General features: G+C 38.7%; 1 protein-coding gene across 1 annotated transcript in view; it reads right to left on the bottom strand.

Annotated features, from left to right (window-relative positions):
* The window catches only part of mrps9 (mitochondrial ribosomal protein S9), a 74,071-nt gene that overhangs the window by 38,109 nt on the left and 11,258 nt on the right, over positions 1 to 24,704 (bottom strand). The window contains exons 3-5 of the mRNA XM_055212996.2: positions 15,457 to 15,519; positions 15,336 to 15,366; positions 15,166 to 15,245 (exon numbers count right to left, since the gene is read on the bottom strand). Of these exons, the coding sequence (XP_055068971.2) occupies positions 15,166 to 15,245; positions 15,336 to 15,366; positions 15,457 to 15,519 (174 nt within the window). The remainder of the gene's footprint in view (positions 1 to 15,165; positions 15,246 to 15,335; positions 15,367 to 15,456; positions 15,520 to 24,704) is intronic.

The raw sequence follows: 24,704 nt of genomic DNA, 5'->3' as shown, positions 1-24,704 counted from the left end.
AGGAAACAAGAATTTCGTTTCTAGGACTGATGGGTCAGAAGTTATGAGCATGAACATAAGTGGATTTTTGGACTGTTGGTGGCGCTAGAGGGTTTGAGTCAGACACACCAAAGTTGCTATAGTAACTTCTGAGACTGTCCTCTACATGTGTGCCAAATTTCATAACTTTCCTACGTACGGTTCTATGGGCTGCCATTGACTTCAATGGCGGAAGAACAAGAAGCAGAATAATAATAAGAAAACTAACAATAACAATAGGTGTCTACGCCACTTCGTGGCTTGACCCCTAATAAGAAAACTAACAGAAACAATAGGTGTCTACGCCACTTCGTGGCTTGACCCCTAATTATTATAAATATAGCTGCAAGCAGTAATGCCGGGGTCAAGCCGAAAAGGGCACAAAAGGATGTAAAATTGAGATTGGATAAGCAGATTGAAGAACCTAGGTAAACCTAATAATTTTAGATGAAAAAACAAAAAAGTAATCAATAAAAATAATTTAAGTTCTTGACTACTGCAATCGTCCTTCTGTTATTGACAATCATGGAACATTAGAGCACTGAAGGGCATGTGCGTGGTGTTTGCAGTTGCAAAACATGGGTCACATCATGTTACAACAAGTTTAATTAATCAAACGAGACCATCCCCGTGTCTCTACGATGTTCTGATGCAGAGATATAGCTTTTGCAAAAACGGTTGATAAGGTATTCTCAATGGTTGCTGGGGAGTGAATTGGCAAACACCAGTGATTATAGTCAAAGCCATGAAAGGAATAATCCATGATGACTCGTGGTTTTAGATGTGTTGTTGCAATAGTTTTAGGCAAAAATACCATATTCTATCTCAAAACCAGTAGGTCGCGCAATGACAAAATTGTGCATGCAACATCAGGTCATGATTGTTTTACATCTAGCTAGTTTTATGTCTATACACTTTAGTTTAGTGAAGAAACAGTTGTATGACCATAGGGCTGGCTTGTTATCAAAGGTTTTGTTCAATTATAAGGCCATCTAGTGGTGCAAGCATACAATTTTTTTTGTGTAGCCTCAGAATGTGCTCATGCATCAGCATATCAAATCTGGTGAAAAAATCTCTTTTCGTTACAAAGTTACAACCATTTATGTGTAAAAAACACAAAATTTGAAGGTAATTTTTCGTTTTTTGCAATTTTCGGCCATTTCTGATGAAAATTTTAATATAACACCAATAGAACTTTTTGTTCAGAAGGTAAGGTTAGTTTCTTCCTATGGTGATTTCGAGTCGATCGGAAAAACGTTCGCGGAGATATTCACGCGTGTTTTTTAAGCGCTATTTTGCTGCGCAGGGTTAATCGTAAGGTGAATTCTGGCATGTTTGGTATCGTTTGACTCGGCAACTATTCAGAACTCCAAAGAAGCAAGTCCCATGAAAATACGTCAATCGGAGCCAAAGTTATAGGTGTATAAAACATTTCTCTGGCCACTAGGTGGCGCTGCAACAAAACTATGCATGCACCCTCAGTTCCTGACTGGCATCTCAAGTACCAAGTGTCATGTCAATAGGCCTAAGTTTGACGAAGATACAGCCTAAAATCTGTTTTTTTGCGCTCTACGTAAAATTCGTTAAGGCGGTATACGACAACGGATTGGTGTATCGAAATTCTTTTGATAACTTTTTGCCTTAAGTGTCTCAAGATGATACATACCAATTTTCGTGGCAATTGGACCAAAGCTCTAGGACGAGTTCGAAAAAGTAGGTTTTACGAATAATTCAAAATGGCGGAAAATTTTCATGTCGAAAAAAGACGCCATAGGGTCCAATCGAATCGTCTTGAGCCAATGAATAAGAGAAAGCAATAATTTTGTTTCTAGGGCTTACGGATCAGACGTTATAAGCAAAAACATACGTGCAACTTTGGACTGTTGGTGGCGCTAGCGGGTTAGACATAGAGACTCCAAATTTGCTGTGGGGACACATTGGACTGTCCTCTATCAGTGTGCCAAATTTCATAACTTTCCTACGTACGGTTCTATGGGCTGCCATAGACCGCAATGGCGGAAGAAGAAGAAGAAGAATAACTAATAATAAATATAGCTGCAAGCAGCGATACCGGGGTCAAGCCAAACATGGCAAAAAATGATTCATACGTGATGACTGTCATGATTAAAGATCTAAGTTTGCATTAGTTTTAGGAAAAAAATAGAAATTTTTTGTATCTTGAGACCACTAGGTGGCGCGGTGCCGAAACAATAGATGGTGCCTCAGGTCATGACTGTGATGACACATACCAAATTGAGTGTAAATACGATAAAGCAATACAGAGATATAGCCTTAAATGACTTGACCACTAGGGGGCACTGACCAAAAAATAAATTGTGACTCAGGTCTTGATTGTGATGACACCCACCAAATTTGGTGTAAATACAATAAAGAGATGCAGAGATATAGCCTTAAATGACTTGACCACTAGGGGGCACTGACCAAAAAATAAATTGTGACTCAGGTCTTGATTGTGATGACACCCACCAAATTTGGTGTAAATACGATAAAGAGATGGAGAGATATAGCTTCAAATCTCTTGACCACTAGGGGGCATCGGAAAGTTTACAAGTCCTCCAAGAACATGTTGCTGATGAACCATACCAAGTTTCATAACAATACGCAATTGCGTTTTTGAAATACTTGAACTTAAAGAAAAATTCAAAATGGCCGACACACAAAATGGCCGACCAAAAACCATTTGGTATCGTTTGACTCGACATGCCTCACGAAATCTAACAAGACCAGTCTCATAATTTTACATTCAAATTTGCAGTAGTTATAAGCAAAAATAGACATTTTTTATATCTCGTGACCAGTAGGGGGCAGTGTGACGAAATGGTGCATGCACCCTCAGGTCATCACTGTTATGACATATACCAAGTCTCATATTAATACGCAAAAGTTTTGCGAAGATACAGGCTCAAACACATTTTGGCGTGCTCGCCCTCGCATTCTTTGATGCGTTATACGACAACGGATAGGTCTACCGAAAAGCTTTTGATAACTTTTTGTCTAGAGTGTCTCTAGATGATGCATACCAAAAATCAAGCCAATCACACAAGTGCTCTAGGAGGAGTTCGAAAAAGTAGGTGTTCAATATAATTCAAAATGGCCGACAGGAAGTAGGTTTGACTCAGACATATTTGGTACAGTCGGACTCAGCATGAGCCAAGGAATCAATAGAGTGAAGTTTTATGTCATAGTGGCAATTTAATCAAATGACATAAAGATTTTTAAAAAAATGTTTACATATCCTGACCACTAGGTGGCGCCGTCCTAAAGATTTATAAGTGCGCTCAGAACATGTCACTGATGAACCATGCCAAATTTCGTAGCGATACGCCATTCTGTTTGTGAAATACTGAACTTAATGAGAAAATTCAAAATGGCCGACACCCAAAATGGCCGACCGAAAACCGTTTGGTATCGTTTGACTCGGCATGCCTCAAGGAATCTAACAAGACCACCTTCATGATTTTAGACTCAATTTTGAAGTAGTTATAAGCGAAAATAGGCATTTTTCGAATCTCGTGACCACTAGGTGGCGCTGTGACGAAACGTTGCAGGCACCCTCAGGTCATGACTGTAATGACATATATCATGTTTCGTGACGATACACAAAAGTTTTGCAAAGATACGGCCTCATGTCCGTTTTGGCGTGCTCGCCGCCTTATATGTTGTCACTGTATACGAGAACGCATTGGTCTATCAAAAAGCTTTTGATAACTTTTTGTCTTGGGTGTCTCTAGATGCTACATACCAAAGGACATGCAAATCGGACAAACGGTCTAGGAGGAGTTCGAAAAAGTAGGTTTTACAAAAAATTCAAAATGGCGGAAAGATGTGCATGACACAAATTACATCAATGTGTGCATTTGAATCATCATCAGCCAAGGATTCAGAGGAAACAAGAATTTAGTTTCTAGGACTCACGAGTCAGAAGTTATGAGCATGAACATAAGTGGTTTTTTGGACTGTTGGTGGCGCTAGAGGGTTTGAGTCAGACACACCAATGTTGCTATAGTAACTTCTTAGAACATCCTCTACATGTGTGCCAAATTTCATAACTTTCCTATGTACGGTTTTATGGGCTGCCATTGACTTCAATGGCGGAAGAACAAGAAGAAGAAATATAGCTGCAAGCAGCAATGCCGGGGTCAAGCCGAAAAGGGCACAAAAGGATGTAAAATTGAGATTGGATAAGCAGATTGAAGAACCTAGGTAAACCTAATAATTTTAGATGAAAAAACAAAAAAGTAATCAACAAAAATAATTTAAGTTCTTGACTACTGCAATCGTCCTTCTGTTATTGACAATCATGGAACATTAGAGCACTGAAGGGCATGTGCGTGGTGTTTGCAGTTGCAAAACATGGGTCACATCATGTTACAACAAGTTTAATTAATCAAACGAGACCATCCCCGTGTCTCTACGATGTTGTGATGCAGAGATATAGCTTTTGCAAAAACGGTTGATAAGGTATTCTCAATGGTTGCTGGGGAGTGAATTGGCAAACATCAGTGATTATAGTCAAAGCCATGAAAGGAATAATCCATGATGACTCGTGGTTTTAGATGTGTTGTTGCAATAGTTTTAGGCAAAAATACCATATTCTATCTCAAAACCAGTAGGTCGCGCAATGACAAAATTGTGCATGCAACATCAGGTCATGATTGTTTTACATCTAGCTAGTTTTATGTCTATACACTTTAGTTTAGTGAAGAAACAGTTGTAACACCATAGGGCTGGCTTGTTATCAAAGGTTTTGTTCAATTATAAGGCCATCTAGTGGTGCAAGCATACAATTTTTTTTGTGTAGCCTCAGAATGTGCTCATGCATCAGCGTATCAAATCTGGTGAAAAAATCTCTTTTCGTTACGAAGTTACAACCATTTATGTGTAAAAAACACAAAATTTGAAAGTAATTTTTCGTTTTTTGCAATTTTCGGCCATTTCTGATGAAAATTTTAATATAACACCAATAGAACTTTTTGTTCAGAAGGTAAGGTTAGTTTCTTCCTATGGTGTTTTCGAGTCGATCGGAAAAACGTTCGCGGAGATATTCACGCGTGTTTTTTAAGCGCTATTTTGCTGCGCAGGGTTAATCGTAAGGCGAATTCTGGCATGTTTGGTATCGTTTGACTCGGCAACTATTCAGAACTCCAAAGAAGCAAGTCCCATGAAAATACGTCAATCGGAGCCAAAGTTATAGGTGTATAAAACATTTCTCTGGCCACTAGGTGGCGCTGCAACGAAACTATGCATGCACCCTCGGTTCCTGACTGGCATCTCAAGTACCAAGTGTCGTGTCAATAGGCCTAAGTTTGACGAAGATACAGCCTAAAATCTGTTTTTTGCGCTCTACGTAAAATTCGTTAAGGCGGTATACGACAACGGATTGTTGTATCGAAATTCTTTTGATAACTTTTTGCCTTAAGTGTCTCAAGATGATACATACCAATTTTCGTGGCAATTGGACAAAAGCTCTAGGACGAGTTCGAAAAAGTAGGTTTTACGAATAATTCAAAATGGCGGAAAATTTTCATGTCGAAAAAAGACGCCATAGGGTCCAATCGAATCGTCTTGAGCCAATGAATAAGAGAAAGCAATAATTTTGTTTCTAGGGCTTACGGATCAGAAGTTATAAGCAAAAACATAAGTGCAACTTTGGACTGTTGGTGGCGCTAGCGGGTTAGACATAGAGACTCCAAATTTGCTGTGGGGACACATTGGACTGTCCTCTATCAGTGTGCCAAATTTCATAACTTTCCTACGTACGGTTCTATGGGCTGCCATAGACCGCAATGGCGGAAGAAGAAGAAGAAGAATAACTAATAATAATAATAAGAAAACTAACAAATACAATAGGGTTCTACGCCCCTTCGGGGCTTGACCCCTAATAATATATAATAATAATAATAATAAGAAAACTAACAATAACAATAGGGTTCTACGCCCCTTCGGGGCTTGACCCCTAATAATAAGAAAACTAACAAATACAATAGGGTTCTACGCCCCTTCGGGGCTTGACCCCTAACTAACAAATACAATAGGGTTCTACGCCCCTTCGGGGCTTGACCCCTAATAATAAAATTAAGAAAACTAACAAATACAATAGGGTTCTACGCCCCTTCGGGGCTTGACCCCTAAATATTAAAATCTTGTAAACGTTAATGCACTGTGATGCACTGTGAACTAACATGAACAAACAATTAAACGCTTTATTTCTATTAACTAACATTAACAAAGATAAATAAATACTGTATGTATTGCTCATGGTTTGTTCATGTTAGGTAATATATTAACTAATGTTAACTAATGAACCTTATTGTAAAGTTTTACCACTGTGGGTAAATATTATGTATATTTAAAGGAACAGTATGTAAGAGATTTATATCAATTAATCATAAAATGGCCCTGATATGTCACTAGACATTAAGAAATCATTTTCATTTCAAATACTTATATCACTGACAACAGTGGTATGGCCAGGATATTATCATTTAAAAAGTTGAGTTCCAGCCCTCAACTGATGTTTATGTTGTCATGTTGTGTATTGGCCACCAGTTGTGTGATTGCAGTACCAGCTTTAGCCACAAGTTTTGTGATTGCAATACCAGTTTTGAACCCAATCCTACATACTGTTCCTTTAAATACACATACCGGTACATACATACATACATACGGTTAAGAAATTTTTTTATTCTATACATTTTTAATTACAAAATAAAAAATATAAATGTTATAAAAATACAATAAAATAAACACACACACACAAATAATTCTTAAATGCATACATGAATGCGTGTGTATTTATAATAACTACACACAGCACACACACACATTATGCAAAAAAACTTTTATTTTGTATGCGATTAATCACGATTAATCATTTGCCACCACTAGTTTAAAAAAAATTAACACATTTCTATTTAGTTTTTATATAGATTAGTTTTACTTTAAGTTTTAGTAATTATAATTTAGCAGTATTTTGCTCATTGGGCAATACCAGTAGTCTAGAATGCTATAGATGCTGTTGTTTCTTCAATTTTTTGCAATGGAATGAAAGTTTGTTAATTACAAAAAACAAATATTTATTTTTCATCATTATTTTATTTTAGTTTGCGGTTGTCAGTTTAGTTTTAGTTTTTCAAATTAGCAATCGTTTTAGTCTTAGTTTCAGTTTCACGAAATTAACGCTCTGCCATAAATTAATCATTTTTTGGCTGAATGGTTACAGAAAGAACTTTTAATTCCCTGCCAATTACGAGTTTTTCCAGCAATCCATATTTCCGTAATTATCCACCAGGTGGCGCTCTTACCCAACTTATAAAACCCAGAAGTATTCCCTTAGGGAACAGTTCAAACTCTGTGTATGTTTTGAGGATCGCTCTGAATCTGATCTCTATCAAAAGTCCTTCGCAAAAATGGAATTCTCTCAAAATTTTGTATTTTTGAAGACCTACCCATATTTGAGATGTGACAAAAGAGAACAAATAAAGGATAAAACATTTTTAGTTTAAAGAAGAACATTTTCTGGAAGGCATTAAATATGCTGACACTGGCTGGTAACTTAAAAAAAAAAACATGCTGGTGGGGAAAAGGTTAACATCCGTAGAAAAAGGTTCTTTGCCGTGAAAAAGATTCTTTAGATTATAAAAATGTAAGAAAGAAATAATTCTTTGAGGAATAAAAGAGTTTTTTCTATGGCACTGCTGTAAATAACCCTTTGTAGCAACTTTATTTTTCGGAGTGAACTCTCTAGCCCCCTCTGCTTCAAACCGTACTGTGATATATAAGGAACAGACCCGTACAGACTAGAAGTGCTTGATAAATGTCCATATTTATCTTCCTCGCGTCTGTGAGAGAGAAAGAGAGAGTATTTATGTTTTGCTTTCCCTCATTCTAGAAAAATATCCCTCTCTGCGGGAACGGGAGTTGTACGTTATTTTCTGCTCACTGCGGGGTTTCTGAGCGCGGAGCACCTCTGTGCGAATTTGGCTGGATGAGGGAGCCGGTGCACGCCGGCAGATTTGACATACCTCTTTAAATTAGCAGCAGGGGTCCCAGGCACTGCAGGGCAAATGGGAGGACGAGGGGTTTGGGCAAACCGAGGACAATGGCACATTAGTCAACTCGCACGCAAACTCTACAAAGATGTCTTAGCCCAAGGTCAAGGCCAGAGATGAATGGTAAAGAAAAAAAAACAAAAAACAAACAAACTTTAAAAAAGGAATTAGCTGTGGAGACAAAGAGATAGGGCTCTTTGGGGGTCTCACCATCACAGTGATATCCTGATTCCTGATGCACACACATAGATTTATACACAAAGACTTGCATGTGTGTACATGCATTCACAGTTCACCCATCACCCCATCAGGACCTTTTCAGGGGATCAGAGACCCCCAGTTGCAGTTTCGCCTCCCACCCACCTTTCTTTATGCCCCTCCCACTTCTCTGTGGTGTGCACTCTGCACTCTTCCTACACACTTGTCTACGCCACTCCTTTCATCCATAGACTACATAAAACAAAATCTCTCTCTGACCCAGCCCAAAACCATTTTACCTAGACCCTAAAGAAATTAATAGTAGGGGTTAGCAGGCACAAACTATGTCTGAGTTGTGTTTTCAGGTAACGAAATTTAACCTTATATGTGACCCTGGACCACAAAGGGGCAATCGTAAGGGGCATTTTTTTTTTTTATTAAGATTTATACATCATCCGAAAGCTAAATAAATAAGCTTTCCATTGATGTATGCAATTGTTAGGATCTGAAACTTGAGACTGTAAAAAAAAATCTAAATATTGAGAACATCGCATTTAAAGGTCAAAGTCCAGCGCATAAAGCAACGCATATTAATGAAAAGGTTTGTTTTAGCGCTCTCTACCGGCTTACCGCTGTAATGACTTTGTTGACTGAATGGGGAAGTTGTAAGCTGGTACATAAACCAAACTTTAATGGGAACGCTTAGCAAAGCGAAGTTTGTAGGTGAGATTCTGGCCAAATTTTGATCACGTTTTGAACGCATCCACTCACAAAAATAAAGTTTCTCTATGTTTACGGTAGAAAATGTATAAATATCGTCATGCAACATGATCTTTGCATAATATACTAATGATTTTTGGCATATAAGAAAAATCGATAATATCATCCCATGCAATGTATTTTTTGCTGTTTCTCCAAATATACCCGTGCAACTTACAAATGGTTTTGTGGTTCAAAGTCACATATTGTCTTATGGCACTTTTCCATTGCATGGTACCCCACGGGTCAGGTCAGCTCACTTCACTTTGGCTTGGTTAGCATTTCCATCAAGTTTAGAAACACTTCAAAGTGGGAGGGATTATAGGCGTGTCATTATATTTGCGCTGCCTACTGCTGTGACATCATACAAGTGAGAGCATACAAGTGAGAGCGTCCTTGGGATGCTAAACATCCCCATACATTCATTTATTTCTCAGTCCGCTACAAAAATAGATGTTTGCTTATCGCGTTTATCACTACCTCTTGTCTCACATGACAGTTTCTGTACAAACACATGTGGCGTCAGTCGACGTGCTCTGCTGAGCCCATACCTGTCAAGTATCCCGTTTTGGCCGGGAAAGTCCCGTATTTTACCCTTCTTTCCCGCCGTCCTCCCGTATTAGTATTTTCCCGTAAATCTCCCGTATTTTAACCTGCGTTATTACAAAAATAATAATGCCCGGGCGGAGTAATTAAAAAACATTCCCAATCCCAGATCGCTAAAGATCCACTGATTCCGCTAATCCACTTCGTGTTTTCCAACCCGCTCCGCAGCATCTCTGCGTGCACTCTCTGCTTGGAGAGCGAAGACGACAGTTTCTGTCTGAAGTTTGTTGCATTAACAGGTAGATTTATTACATTATATATCAGTTGTTAAACCGCAGAATTACTAATTTGGAAGTTTGTTTATGTATTTCTTTGGTTAATGATTTGCTGTCGGTGTTCTAAAAGTGCTAACAAGTTAGCAAGCAAACAGCAACAAAATATCCACATTATTATCGTTACAATGTTTGTGTAATGAATTAAATGTTCCCGGTCAGATCTAAGTTAACATAAACACTAAATTTGCTGTTGTTGGCACACTTTGTAGACAAAAAATACCAAAAACACCAATGCCTTCACAAAATAAAGACAGAGAACGGAAAGGGAGGCTGGTAAAGGCAGTTCAACATTGCAAACATTGATTCAAAGCTCCATCAAGCCAGCAGGTAAATCATATTGAATATCTATTGTCACACTTTAATTCTTGTTATTATATTTTCCCATTATAATCACTTGTAATCACTTGTCTAAATTGATGCTAGTAATATAGTAACACATCATTTATTTATAATACTATATTAAAACCATAGTACCACCCCCTGTAGTGCCCTTTTTGGTTTGGGCCACTGCCCCATCTAGCATTTTCATTTTCTAAATGACTGTTCTCATTACAAAGAAAAGTGAATGGTTTATAAATAATTTTGGCATTAAGGTATAATGGAAAAGAAGTTAAAATAAGGCTTTTCAAACTAAGGCCATTGGGTTTTGTACAGATGCAAATTTGTGTGTATAGTATGTACAGTATGAGTGTGACTTATGAAATGTAGTTTTCACAGAGCTGTGTGTTTCACTAGTTTTCTTGCTAATGAATTAGTTTGTTTAGTTAATTTTAACACAATTATCAGCACTAAGGTTTAAAAAATATTATCCGGCCCTCACCAGTCTTAAAATGTAAGGAATACTGGAGCTTGTTTGGGTTGGTGGTGGGACTGTTCGCGGTGGGCGCCGGAAAATTTCCCTTATTTTCAAATCCAAAACTTGACAGGTATGGCTGAGCCTCATTTAAAGGATTATTTTGACTACAAATATGATCCACTTTTAATAAAGATTAATGTTTCCACCGGTGAAATGCTCCTTTAACAGTTTTTTCAACGGAGTTTCAAAGGACTCTAAACAATTTCAAATGAGGCATAAGGGTATTATCTAGCAAAACGATTGTTTTTTTTTACATGAAAAGAAATATGCACTTTTAAACCACAACTTCTCATCTATCTCCGGTCTGTGATGCGCCAGCGCGACCTCACGCAATACGTCATCACGTCAAGAGGTCACGGATGATGTATGCCAGGGGTGTATGCGAAACTATGCCCCAGTGTTTACAAGTGTGAAGAAAGAGGAGCATTCCGACATTGTTGTATGTCGAATGATAATAATTCATGTCTTTGTGTCAGTTTATTGTTTAAAATGGTCCGCAAATGTGCATTTCATATATGTAACACGTGATTACGCAGTTACGTGAGGTCGTGCTGGCTCGTCCCACAGCCGGAGGAAGAAGAGAAGTTGTGGTTTAAAAGTGCATATTTTTGTCATTCGTTTTGCTAGATAAGACCCTAATGCCTCGTTTGGGATTGTTTAGAGTCCTTTGAAACACCGTTGAAAACAACTTAAGTGTTGAGTTATGTGTTAAGTGTTGGGGTCCATTAAAGTCCATTTTTTCCATGTTTTCCTCAAAAAACTATTTAGTCTCGACTAAACAAAGAAAGAAAACAACATTTTGGATGACATGGTGGTGAGTAAATTATCAGCATTTTTTTATGAAAATGGACTAATCCTATAAGTTGCATTTAAGCATATATGTGGACGTGCGCGTCGCAAATGTGGCACCACAAACTGCAAGTCTGGAAAATAACTGGTATGGTGTTCCTGATTGTCAACCTGGGGATGTTTTTCATGGCTAAAAGAGAGTTTGGGAACTTACAGCAAAGTACAGATGAAAACAGGTTTACTCGATACAGCGCAAGCTAGCACGATGGTAAAGCTAATCTTTACAATAGCAATGACACTAGTGAAAATTCTTTCAGACCAATCAGTGATCTGCAGGGTTTTCACTTCACATTTGGCATCAACTCGGCTCGTTTGGAACCCCAACCGAGGTGGTACTAAAAAAAAGTATCGGGTACTACCAGGGTTCCCACACCTTAACTTCAAATTCAAGGACCTTTCAAGAACTTTCCAGGTCCAATACTCTCAAATTCAAGTACTAAATGTGGGGACACATTTCAAGTGAGAGCAAGGTTACATTGTGTTACCTTAAAAGATACATTGTTACAGTTCCCTTTCGATTGAACTCGTGCAGTGTCACTGCGGTGACACTTTGGGGACACCTCCAAGGGTAAGTGCGTCTGAATGTGTATATCAAATTCAACCAATGGTGAGGCTTAACGACAAAGACAGGGTGACGCTAGAGCCAGGAAGTATATCGCTATCTGAAATATTGCCAAAGGCCACGTTACAGGGACGCAGGAATTATGGCAAGGGAGACGCAGCGCCTCGTTTCCTTCTGAGGGAACAAAAGTTATATACGTAACCAGAGAAGTATTCATGTGTCAAACACAACACAGGGAAATATAGCTGCAAGCAGCAATGGCGGGCCCTCGCACGTTTTTTTTACCGCGACACGGTGCCTTCGAGAAAACGATGCACGGTGGGCAAGTGCATCAAGTGGGTAAATATCGGTGGACTATTATATTTTGGTACTGACCCTTTTGGGGACTGTAGGTAAAAAAAAACACACATTTTAGACAAACGGGGGCGCTAGTGAGCCACTTAAGAGACACGCCTATGTCGGACCTTTTTGTGCACACTTAACAGCCGACAACTCTGATGTGTGTGCCAACTTTTAGGTTAATCTAAGCACGCCAAGAGCCCTAAATATGCCTGAAATAAAAGTAAAGGTTGGGGCATTGCCATGGGAACAGCGTTCGAGATATCAAAAATCCCTTCGCAATTTATCATCTACTAAGCCTTGGCATCATGTTGACCACTTTTGGTGTCAATCACATGAAAATCCTAGAAGGAGTATTTAAAAGAACATCGGATGGAACTGTCAAAAAAATCCACCTTTGTGACTGACACACTTCCTGGCGCCTGGTGGTGGCGCTATACCCGAGACTCACAATAGGCACATCGATGCGATCGGAATCTTCAGACGAACAAACACCCCACATGGCATCAAAATAAGATATTTTTTGCCATAGATATTAGACACGTCCTGTTTCTCTGATTTCGCCATGACTTTGCCGCATCGCCATGGCAACACCGTTCGAGATATCAAAAATCCCTTCGCAATTTGGGAAGTCCAATGTCTTGACATCATGATCACCACGTTTGGTGTCATTTGCATGAATCCCGTAGGAGGAGTATTTAAAAGTTCACCGCATGCATTTTTTAAACAATCCAAAATGGCTGACTTCCTGTTGGGCGGAGCTTAAATTTTAGAGGGCGAAAGTTGTTCGGGTCGATGAGATCTATATGCGTATCAACTCTCGTACATGTGCGTACATTTTTGCCGAATCTGTGCCCCAATGTTTGTTTTTGCATTACAGGGGGCGCTACAGAGCTCCCTTGCCACGCCCGTGTTCCAGCCCTTGCCCAGTCCTAATGGCCGACGACTCTGACGTCTGTGCCAAATTTCAAGAGTTTTCGAGTATGTTTAGGCACCCAAAATGCCCAAAAATGTTAAAAAAAAATAATAAATATAGCTGCAAGCAGCGATGGCGGGCCCTCGCACGTTATTTTACCGCTATACGATGCCTCCGAGAAAACGATGCACGGTGAGCAAGTGCATCAAGTGGGTAAATATCCGTGGGCTATTTCATGTTGTTATTGACCAATTTGGGGACTGTAGGTAAAAGAAACCCCACATTTTAGACAAACGGGGGCGCTGGTGAGCCACTTAAGAGACACGCCTATGTCTGACCTTTTTGTGCACACTTAACAGTCGACAACTCTGATGTGTGTGCCAAGTTTTAGGTTAATCTAAGCACGCCAAGAGCCTTAAACATGCCTAAAATTAAAGTAAAATTTGACGCGTTACCATGGGAACAGCGTTGGAGATATCAAAAATCCCTTCGCAATTTATCATCTACTATGCCTCGGCATCATGTTGACCACTTTTGGTGTCAATCCCATGAAAATCCTAGAAGGAGTATTTAAAAGAACATTGGATGGAACTGTCAAAAAAATCCACCTTTGTGACTGACACACTTCCTGGCACCTGGTGGTGGCGCTATACCCGGGAGTCACAATAGGCACATCGATGCGTTCGGAATCTTCAGACGAACAAACGTCCTGCGTATCATTACAATAAGACATTTTTTGCCTTAGATATTAGACACTTCCTGTTTCTCTGATTTCGCCATGACTTTGTCGCTTCGCCATGGCAGAACCGTTCGAGATATCAAAAATCCCTTCGCAATTTAGCAAGTACAATGTCTCGACATCATGTTCACCGCGTTTGGTGTCAATCGCATAAATCCCCTAGGAGGAGTATTTAAAAGTTCATCACATGCGTTTTTGAAACAATCAAAAATGGCCGACTTCCTGTTGGGCGGAGCTAATAGGTTTAAGGGTGAAAGTTGTTCGGGTCGATGAGTTCTATATGTGTACCAACTCTCGTACATGTGCGTACATTTTTGCCCGATCTGTGCCCCAATGTGTGTTTTTGAATTACAGGGGGCGCTACAGAGCTCCCTTGCCACGCCCGTGGTCCGGCCTTTGCCCGGACCTGATGGCCGACGACTCTGATGTCTGTGCAAAATTTCAAGAGTTTTTGAGTATGTTAAGGCCCCAAAATTGCCCCGAACCGTAAAAAAAAAATAAAAAAAAAAAAAAAAAAAAATAAAAATAATAATAATAATAAAAATAATAATCCGAGCAAAAACAATAGGGCTTCGCACCTTTCGGTGCAGGCCATTCTGGCCTGCTCCTCGGTGCTCGGGCCCTAATAAAAATAATAAATCCGAGCAAAAACAATAGGGCTTCGCACCTTTCGGTGCTCGGGCCCTAATAATATGGTTTTTTTGCAGAAAACTTAAAAGAGATTCAAGCACTTTCAATGACCTGTATCTATGTTTCAAAAACATCGCAGGGCCCTGAATCCCCCCCCCCCCCAAGATTTACAAACATTCAAGGATTTCAAGGACCTGTGGGAACTCTGTCCTACGTACTCCACCCAGTGGAAAAGCCCCCCCAAAGTAAGCTGACCCGACCCAAAGCGTTGGGTACTATGCAATGAAACAGCGCCAATAAATGTAATCCTGGCACAAAAAAAAGCTAAAGAGGAGAGTAAACTCACGTGCATGAGAGAGTAGTAGGACTGTTTCCCTGTGTAGAACAAAAAGTGAAAAGGACGTCCATCTGCATTCCATTGGACAGCTAAATAAGAAAAAAGGGAAAAAAAAATCATCACCAGGTATTGACATGCTTACATTTCAAGTGCAGAGAGATATAAGAGAAGTACTATACCTGTCTGTTTTGGGAATATTTGTTCCGGATGCTAAAACAAAAAGATAAAACATGGGTGTTGACCATCATTCCCCCACTTTATAATAATAGACACACAAAGTTCAGCTGGACCAAATCTCACCTTCATAATAGGTCTTGCTCGCTTCTCAAATAGTCCGGAGGGGAAAAGATAAGCAATGCTTCTCTGGGGACAAACAAAAACATCACTTTAATGACATTATAGCTTTTCAGAGACTTTGTGCAGCTTTCTTTTTTTTGAAATGTAAAACATCCACAATTCAATTTACTTTCATATGTATAGCACTATTCGCAATACCAAAATGCATGTTTCTACATTACAAATAATAGTAAATGATATCAGAGGTGACTGTACTACTGTCCATATTGCATAAATGTACAGCTCTTAGAAAATTTGTTGTACCACAGAGAACGGGCCACCTTCTCTGCCTTTGGCCCTCTGACACTGTATTTCATGACCGAACCAAGAGGGCGAAAGAAAAAAATGAGGTGATGGCAGATGCACTCCAAGTGAACAGTCCTCCATGTATAGAAGCATCAAAGCCAGCGGGTGAGACAAAGTGAGTGAGATAAAGAGAAAAACAAAGAGACAAACAGACAGAATGGTGCAGGATGCATGACAGATGAAGGCAGCACCTGTTCGTACCTTGAAAAGCAATATGGCCCAAGTCCCTCAGGGAGGTTTAGCCTCGTCATTGTGTTCTAGAAACCTCAGATGCCCGAGCTTAACACAGCTCCAATCTGGATAACAAACTTCCTACTCGTACTCCCTCCACTTTACTGAACAGTTTGAAACGTCTGACCACTCGCTGATAATAACTGAAGCATCAAAACATATGTGTATGACCTTCCAAGGTGACAAGGACATCCATGTTAATAAATTCAATCTGGCTAGTACAGTTTGACCAACAGTACAGATTGACCAAATTTGACATCCCATCCTTTTTCATTACACGGACTTTGAAGCGTTGCATGCTGCTTTCTCTGATGTCGACCTATGTTTGTCAGGGTTTCTTGCTACACAGAGATATTTTAATACCTACCCTCTTTCTGACCCTTGCAGGATAATTTTGTACAAAAAGTACAGGCTGCCAAACTTTGCCAAGTCTGTCCTCCAGGGTTTAACTTCAGGTCAGATAAAACCAGTTACAAAGTCTTAAGGACCCATGATTCTTAGGCTACAACAAGCATTTTCACTCGCTTTATTAAGATACAAACTAAAAATGCAGGTTCTGGTTGTATTCTAATAAAGAGACAAATTATATATGGTCACTTTACCATTGAAAAAATAACAAATATAATGGTGGCCTAATGCTGGCATTGTACTCCTACAAAGCACATCTTGAACTTGTAATAAAACTTACTGCATGCTACTTTTTCCTTAAATTAGCCTCGCAAAAATCACGTGGCACTGCTTCATAGACACATCTCGGTGAGTCTTGGTGTCAATCATACACAAGGTCGCTGATAAAAGTTAGTGTGCATTCTTACTCTTTTCATTGTATCCGCAATGACCCCAATAAATTAAGTGCATGTGGTGTCATTCGTGACACTCGTATGTGAAAGTCTTTTTGAAGCATCACTTTTAACTTAATTGAACAGCATCCAGCTTTTAGCAGTATAAGCTGCCAAACTACCTTGACCTGCAGCATCTTGTCTGGATCAAAAGGGGCTGGTCTTCATGTCATATACATAAAGCTTATGCTTTGTTTTCGCATTCTGAGTTTTATAGTTTAAAGTTGTTACAATTTTATTTCGTGCTCCAGCTCCACACACTGCATACAATGTACATCTTACTGTTTCATTATTGTCTTAATTTTACTGTCTTTACTGTACCATGACCCCGCAAATTCTCACAACCATTCTGTATGGCTACATGGAGGAAAAAGTTATATAGCGCAAGCAATACACACTGAAAAAAAACAAAAAATATCATTGCGCTTCCTGCAGCCATGTTACATCAGCAAAGTCCTTGATTATTACGCCAGAATGAGAGTATAGTTCCTAGCCATATCTGCCTAGAAAATCACAACTTTTACTTTTCCGTTGGTCTTGGTACACGATGTAACTATAGAAGAGTCACGTTTAAAATAGGAAAAATATCAAAAACTCTTTGGTTATTTTTAGTGCGATGCTAATGGTCTAATCAGATTCAATGGATTATGCTAACCTATACTAAAAGTGGTACCGCCATACCCATATCTCAGCTAAATGGATTCCAAAATGGTAAAAATCAAATGTTTAACTTTAGGGGAGCTGGTAAATGAGCATATTTCCCCCAAAAAGTTAAGTTTTCTTAATATGAAATGAAACAATAATTAACGTTGATTTACTTAATTAAATCATGTTGAACCGGTGTCCGTAATTGAATTATGTACACTCCCTGACAAAAGTCTTGTCGCTTATCTATTTTGTAGAAACATCTGCTATTAACCTGACTTTTAATTAATCAATTGATGTTAGAAATAGCTCATATGAAAAGCTTAAACCCAAATGATGTTTAATGCACTGAAATTAATTAGTTTCACTACATTTTTTTATCATTTAAAGGCGCTCTAAGCAAATCTGTGTGACATTACTTTTTGTTGATGTTTGAACTGTTTTCAAACAAACGGCGCGTAGCTAACTCCTTCCCCTCCCCTCCCCCTCCCTTCCGTGCTTTCGTGAACGCGCCTAACCCCCACCCCCAAAACCGTCTTGTCGTCTATTGTCTGGAACACTTTGTTATCGTTTCTGATGGTAGGTTTGGCCACTTTGTTGTTATTGCAGTTTGTGGAACCTAGGCTGTCTACAGAGATCGCTTTTTTTACAGTTTGATCAGCGGAGAGGCAGCAAGCAGATAGTGAGGAGATGTTTGCTGTATGTAACAAAAATGTTTTATGGCCTAAATTCGCGTAAATTCGCTTAGAGCACCTTTAATCAAGACAGAGAGGTCAAATTTTGGCAAGACAAAAGTTTTGTCGACTATACAGAAATTGAACAAATTTACTGCAAATACAAAAATATTTCAGCAAATTAAGTAGTGGTGATGTAAGATCCAAATTTAATATCTTGTATGACTTCCATGAGCTTGAAGGACTGCATCCACGCGGTTTGGCAAGGATTCATACAATGTATTGATGAAGTCATCAAGAATAGCAAAGAAAGCAGTCTTGCATGCCTCCCAGAGTTCATCAATATTCTTTGGTTTCATCTTCCATGCTTCCTCTTTCTTCCTACCCAACATATGCTCAATGATGTTCATGTCTGGTGACTGGGCTCAGTGGGCTGGCCAATCCTGGAGCATCTTGATCTTCTTCGCCTTGAGGAAATTTGATGTGGAGATGGAAGTATGCGATGGAGCACCATACTGCGGCAGAATTTGGCCACTTTTATGGTTGGGAATATTAGAGGTAGCTAAGATTTCTTGGTATTTTAGACTATTGATGTTGCCTTCCACCCTGCAGATCTCTTGCACACCCCCATACTGGATGTAACCAGACCATGATTTTCCCGCCACCAAACTTCACTGTTTTCTGGGTGAATCTCGGATTAATGCGGGCTCCAGTAGGTCTCCTGCAATAATTGAGGCGACTGTGGTGTAATTCAGAAGACTCATCTGAAAAATCAACCTTCTGCTTTTCCAGCATCCATCCTTTTAGCAGGCTGTTGGCCTTGGCAAATGCCACATGGTTTTTCAATTGTCTTTCGTTTAGTGTTGGCTTCTGGGCACTGATTCAACCATGGAGGCCATTTCGAGACAAAATCCGACAAACTGTTCTGGTTGACACAGGGACTTCAGGTGACCAGGTCTCGTGGAGCTCTGCTGCAGTGGAAAATGGGCTGACCTTTCGAGCCAACAAACGGTCCCCTCGCGCAGTTGTCTTGCGGGGTCTACCTGACCTGGGCTTGTCAAAAACGTCTCTTCAAATCTTTTTTTTATCCTCTGTACTTGGACTCTGAGACACATTGAAGGCATCTGCCACATCAGCATTGGAACTGGTCTTCAGCCTCTTGATAATCAAAACTTTAGTCTCAGGGTGAATCTTAGGCATGTTTGCAGAGGTCTAGTTGCAGTTGATGTGAAGGTCTAGTGTACTGGGGTTGTTTTAATACACACCTGAGACCTAATTGATCCATTATTAGTCACAGATGAAGCTCATATGACACAGCGACAACACTTATGTCTTTGCAAAAATGGACTTAATGGGCTTTGCCAAGCTGTGAATATTAGGATACTTTTTGACAGTTTCGTTTTGCACTGAAACATTATTACAAAAGATGTTGGGATTAAAATTAGTAATTTCTTGAAAACAAATCTTGATTAGAAATATATTTTAGCGGCACTTCAGGTCAATTTGTACACAAGAAAACTTAATTCAATCATGTGGAACTGGTGTCGTTTTAGTGCAGAGTGAGGAAAGCGATACAAATACATAAAAATGTGAAAATCTAATGTCACACTTGCAGAAAATATTGTCGCAGTCTGGGGCCCAGCGGTTTGTCACATGATTAAAGGACAGTACAGACAAAAATGATAATCTACTCACTAATGTTGTTTATAAAATATTTAACATGACAAACTGAGTTTAGATATCATCCACTATTCAGTATTTTGAAACTCCCTAATATAAACAATTATATTTTTTGGTCAACCTTTTCTTTAGGTCAAGAGTTTTAAATTGTACTTTTAGAGTGCACAGTTTAAGTCCAACCCTTTCATCCATGATAGGCTACACATAGGCTTCTATGAAATTTTTCAGCCCACTCAAACTACTGTATCCATTTCTATAACCCGCCACGCAACCATTATATAGACATACCAGGCATTGTAATGTAAATGAAAGCAGGCATTAATTTAGCTTAAAAGTGCTTGGAAACAGCCATTAGATTACATCGTCCTATAAACTGGCAACAACATATGCTTTTGAACCATAGAAACCAGCATGGTCATATTAATAACATTTTTAACATTTACAAAGCAGTGTTTGTATTCATCTGTATAGAAAAAAAACTTAATTTCTCCCGCACCTAGTCATCCATCTTGACTTTTATTTCTCCATCGGTTTTGTTGTTGTGGCTGACGCGGGAACTGCTTGGCACTTTCGTGGCGTGAGGACAAAGGTTTGGGGACATCACGCAAGTTACGTTGCAATGCAGTCCTATGTATTTTAGCCTTATCGAAGAATCTAATAAAATATGAAAATATAAATTCCCAAATATTTAATATAGGCTATAGGGAATTGGACGCAACACATGGGTTTTTTATTTAGTTTTTAAAGAGCCACCATGCAAATAAAGTGACAATTTCTTTACATAACCCGACGGTTATGAGAAGACCCACACATCCAGCTACCAAAATGCCACAATAACTTCCTCTATATTTCAAGACTTTTACAATTCCAACACAGATAGTTTTTTTACAGGAACAGACTGAAATATATAGTTCTTCAATGAAAATCTGTGAGACATATGCACCTTATGGTGCCAAGTTTAATGTGTGACCACACAAGGGCAATTGAAATATGACAGAATCGTCATGATGAACTTTACTTTTACCATTCTCATATTGTGACATCTTAAACTTATTTGAGAATGACATATGTTTCATGTAAGTTTCAACAGAAAGCTTGTGGAATTGGGAAGAGATTTGCAAATTCTGCGTTCCAAAATATGTAACAGTTCAATCTAAGTTGCAAAAACTCAGCAAATTTCTTCCCAATTTCAGTTCACTTTTCAGCGCATGGACTCTATGGACTCTGCAAACTTCAGAGCCCACCTGACGGGTGCAAACACAAGCACGTTTGCGGGGAGACGATAGTCAGCGGGAGAAGGCAGGTGAGGCTTGCAGTCTTTATTAATTACTTCCTCCTGGCAGATCTCGCTGTGCAGCTGTTTCACACCTTCAGCGCATTCACGGGAACGTCATGTCGGCTGAAGCGCTTGGCAGACACGCTGGTGCCAGCTCAGGCACAGACGCCCCATCTTGTACTTGCTCTGTGCCCTGCAGTCGCAGCCATTTTCCACCCCTTACCCACTGATCAGCTGGCAGAGGGAGGGTACGTGTCAGCTCATTTTAGCCACACTTACTCTGAGGACTCAATTCATTAATGGTGACAGAGACCGGGGAATAATGCTAAGAATCGAGAAATCGTAGCAAATTAGTGGAATAAATCCATTATGGACATTTCTCAGGAAGAGAAAAAGTTACTGGACATAAGAACTTATAAATTACTGGTTTATGTGTATGTCAGCTTGCCAGGAAAGTCTTTTCTCAGAAAATGGAATATACATTGTCTTGTGTGGCACTGTAAGTCGCTTCGCATAAAAGCGTCTGGCAAATGTACAAATGTAAATTATAAAACTATGCTAGGGCTGCACGATTAATCGTATTTTTATCATGATAACGATATGCGTGCCCCACGATTAATTAATGACAATCGTCACGATTAATGTGCAAAGACCAAGCACAAAGCAGACGGTCTAGAATCAAGCAATGTGTTTGTTATGGGCAGAGTCAGAGTAAACGGAGTGTTTCTTTGCAAGCGCAGTCTGTGTTATGGTAGAAATACGTTAGCATCACAAGATTTAAAGTCATTTTTGAACAAACATAATGGCAGAGAAACAAGAAGAAAGTGCAGAAATATGTATGTTTAATTCCCAAAAAGGGTCATATAGGCCTACTCCATTGTTTGGATATTTCGGATTTGAGGAAAGTGATGTTGATCAGGTAAGTTACGAGTCTGTGGTATGCAAACTGTGCTCCTGTTCCGTTCAAACGTGAAATATCAAGAGTTTCAAAAGCTGAAGACACAAGCCGCAACCATAAAAAAATTCACGAGATCCACGACACAAACAACAATAACGGATAGCGTATCATGTAAGTTAGCCATATGTTTTCAATAAGCACAGTGAGCAGCAAGGGGTTTAAAAAAAATTATTGCCACATAAAAGGCATATCATAGGCATTTTTTATTCAAAAATGTTTTGTTTTTATTTCAGTTTAATTCTAATTTGATATAAATATATATTAGAGCCCTGCATTTCAGCCTTTTTTACACCCCTCAGGTCGGGTTTCGGACCAATTTTAACATCACAGGCCTCTGGATTTTTTAGGCTTCTTCACCTTTTTATATTTTAATTTAATTAAAAGAAACGTTGAGACATTGATAAATTATAAAAGAAAGACATTTAACCTATCGCACGAGTCCACTACGCACATTCACAATGCACCTGTTGCAACAGTGTTTAGCGTCTCCGCCAGCAGAAGGGACATTCGGCGCATCGGGGAATATGGAGAACTGAATTAAAACCTTAAATACTGCGCATAATCTATATAAAAGACTGATGCATAGCGAATGTGTAAGGTAAGGCAACCTGCATGTTTATTTTGTTTCATGTTTATTTCGTTTTGTTTTGATATATTCTTTTTCATTATTTTTCTGCACCTCGTCGCGACTGCGAGCAACAGAGCCTCCCTCCGCTTTTTGTTGACAATAAACATCTAAACTAAAATTGTTATATGCTGAAAATATATATTTTATATAGATGTTATTGTAGGCAAGTGAAGTGTTGATTTGAGAGGCTCATTTGATCAAACAAGTCGTCAACATGACGTTAGCTGTCGGACACCGCTTGGTCATTATCAAAAACCTTAATTTAACAAACAAAAAAGGCTCTAAAATAAAAAAAAGATAATATATAATATAAGATTTTATAATTTTGACAGTTAAAACTGAACTGCTTTAATTGCTGCAATAGTAGTACAACTGTAAGGAATCTGTGTAAGGAGTTATTTTTGTTATTTCTGCGGATTTCTTTTGCAAAATCTATGTGGAATTTTGCGGAATTATTTTAAATGTTTTAAAAAGATCTAAGAGAATGTGAGCTGTGGATATTAAAAAACAATAAAATATTTTATAATATAGGCCTATAAAATGTATATAATATTTTGTACATGGCTGTAAAGTGTAATAAAAATACTGAAGTAAATAAAAGTTCTTCACTAAAAGAATGATCGTATTTTTAATCGTGATCATAAGTTTGAGCAAAACAATCGTGATCATCATTTTTCCTGTAATCGTGCAGCCCTAAACTATGCAATACTTTTTTTTAAATGAAAATAATAAAATCAACATACAGGTTTCAGATTCTTTTTTAGAAAAGAAAGCATCATTCTATCTGTCTCAAACCTAAAACTTTGACGATACATAACTTTTTGAAGTATTAAAGTAATAAAGTAATTTATACCAATGCTATGCATGTTGCGATATGATTACTTGTGATATTTCGATAATTTTGATTCCTCTTGCTGCCCTAACAAGTAGCATAATCAAAGTAATTGGTTTCATGGACAAATAGGGTGAAAGGGAATTGATGTGACTTAAAAGTAATTCTCAGATGTTGTATATACGCAGGGCCCTATGCATTAAACATCACAAACTTTTTTCAAAACAGAAAGAATTAAAAGTAAGACCTAAGAATGCTCTTTTAAAAAGCTAAAAGCAGCTTTAAGGAAAAGTAAGCCAGACTCTTAAAGGGGTCCAATTATGCTTTATCATATTTTTAAAATTCTTTAGTGTGTAATGTTAAAGGAACAGTATGTAGGATTGTGGCCAAAACTGTTATTGCAATCACAAAACTTGTAGCTAAAACTAGTACTGCAATCACACAACTGGTGGCCAATACACAAAATGACAACATAAACATCAGTTGAGGGCTGCAACTCCACTTTTTAAATGACAATATCCTGGCAGGACCACTGTTGTCAGTGATATACGTATTTGAAATTAAAATGATTTCTTAATGTCTAGTGACATATCAGGGCCATTTTATGATTAATTGATATAAATTTCTTACATACTGTTTCTTTAAAGCTACAAAGCGCAACAGAAAACAATTTTCAAGAACTACGATGAATGGTATTCACAACAAAGAGCGGAAGAGTCAAATGCCGATTCAAATCCCCTTTGTTCAGCTTTCCTTTGGCAAATGTTTTAAGCTGTGGGGTCACTATCACTTTTGTAAGCCTTTGCTCATCATCACTCATAGTTTTTGGAACAATGACTCGGCTACACCTGTTCTAAGAAAAGACCACTAATGATGCCTTTCTTTCTGTAGTGAACAGTGATCACCTGATTCCCTAATAACCAGAGGACTTTATCTTCTGCTGTGAAAGCTATTACGTGTACTATACGGATGTTATGTGGGTGTGCGCGAACCTTATTTTAAAGTTGTCTATTATATTGCATCTAAAATGTTTAAGATGATTTCAAAATAACACAGAAACACAGAATGCCAAAACGCACTCTAAGTGGTTGACCAATCACAACAGACTGTGCCAGCTTGACCAATCGAAGCAGACTCAGCATT

The sequence above is a fragment of the Misgurnus anguillicaudatus genome, chromosome 8 (assembly GCF_027580225.2).
Source record: "Misgurnus anguillicaudatus chromosome 8, ASM2758022v2, whole genome shotgun sequence".
Taxonomy (NCBI): domain Eukaryota; kingdom Metazoa; phylum Chordata; class Actinopteri; order Cypriniformes; family Cobitidae; genus Misgurnus; species Misgurnus anguillicaudatus.
Note: the sequence above shows the minus strand (reverse complement) of the source record. Positions and strands in the feature narration are given on the sequence as shown.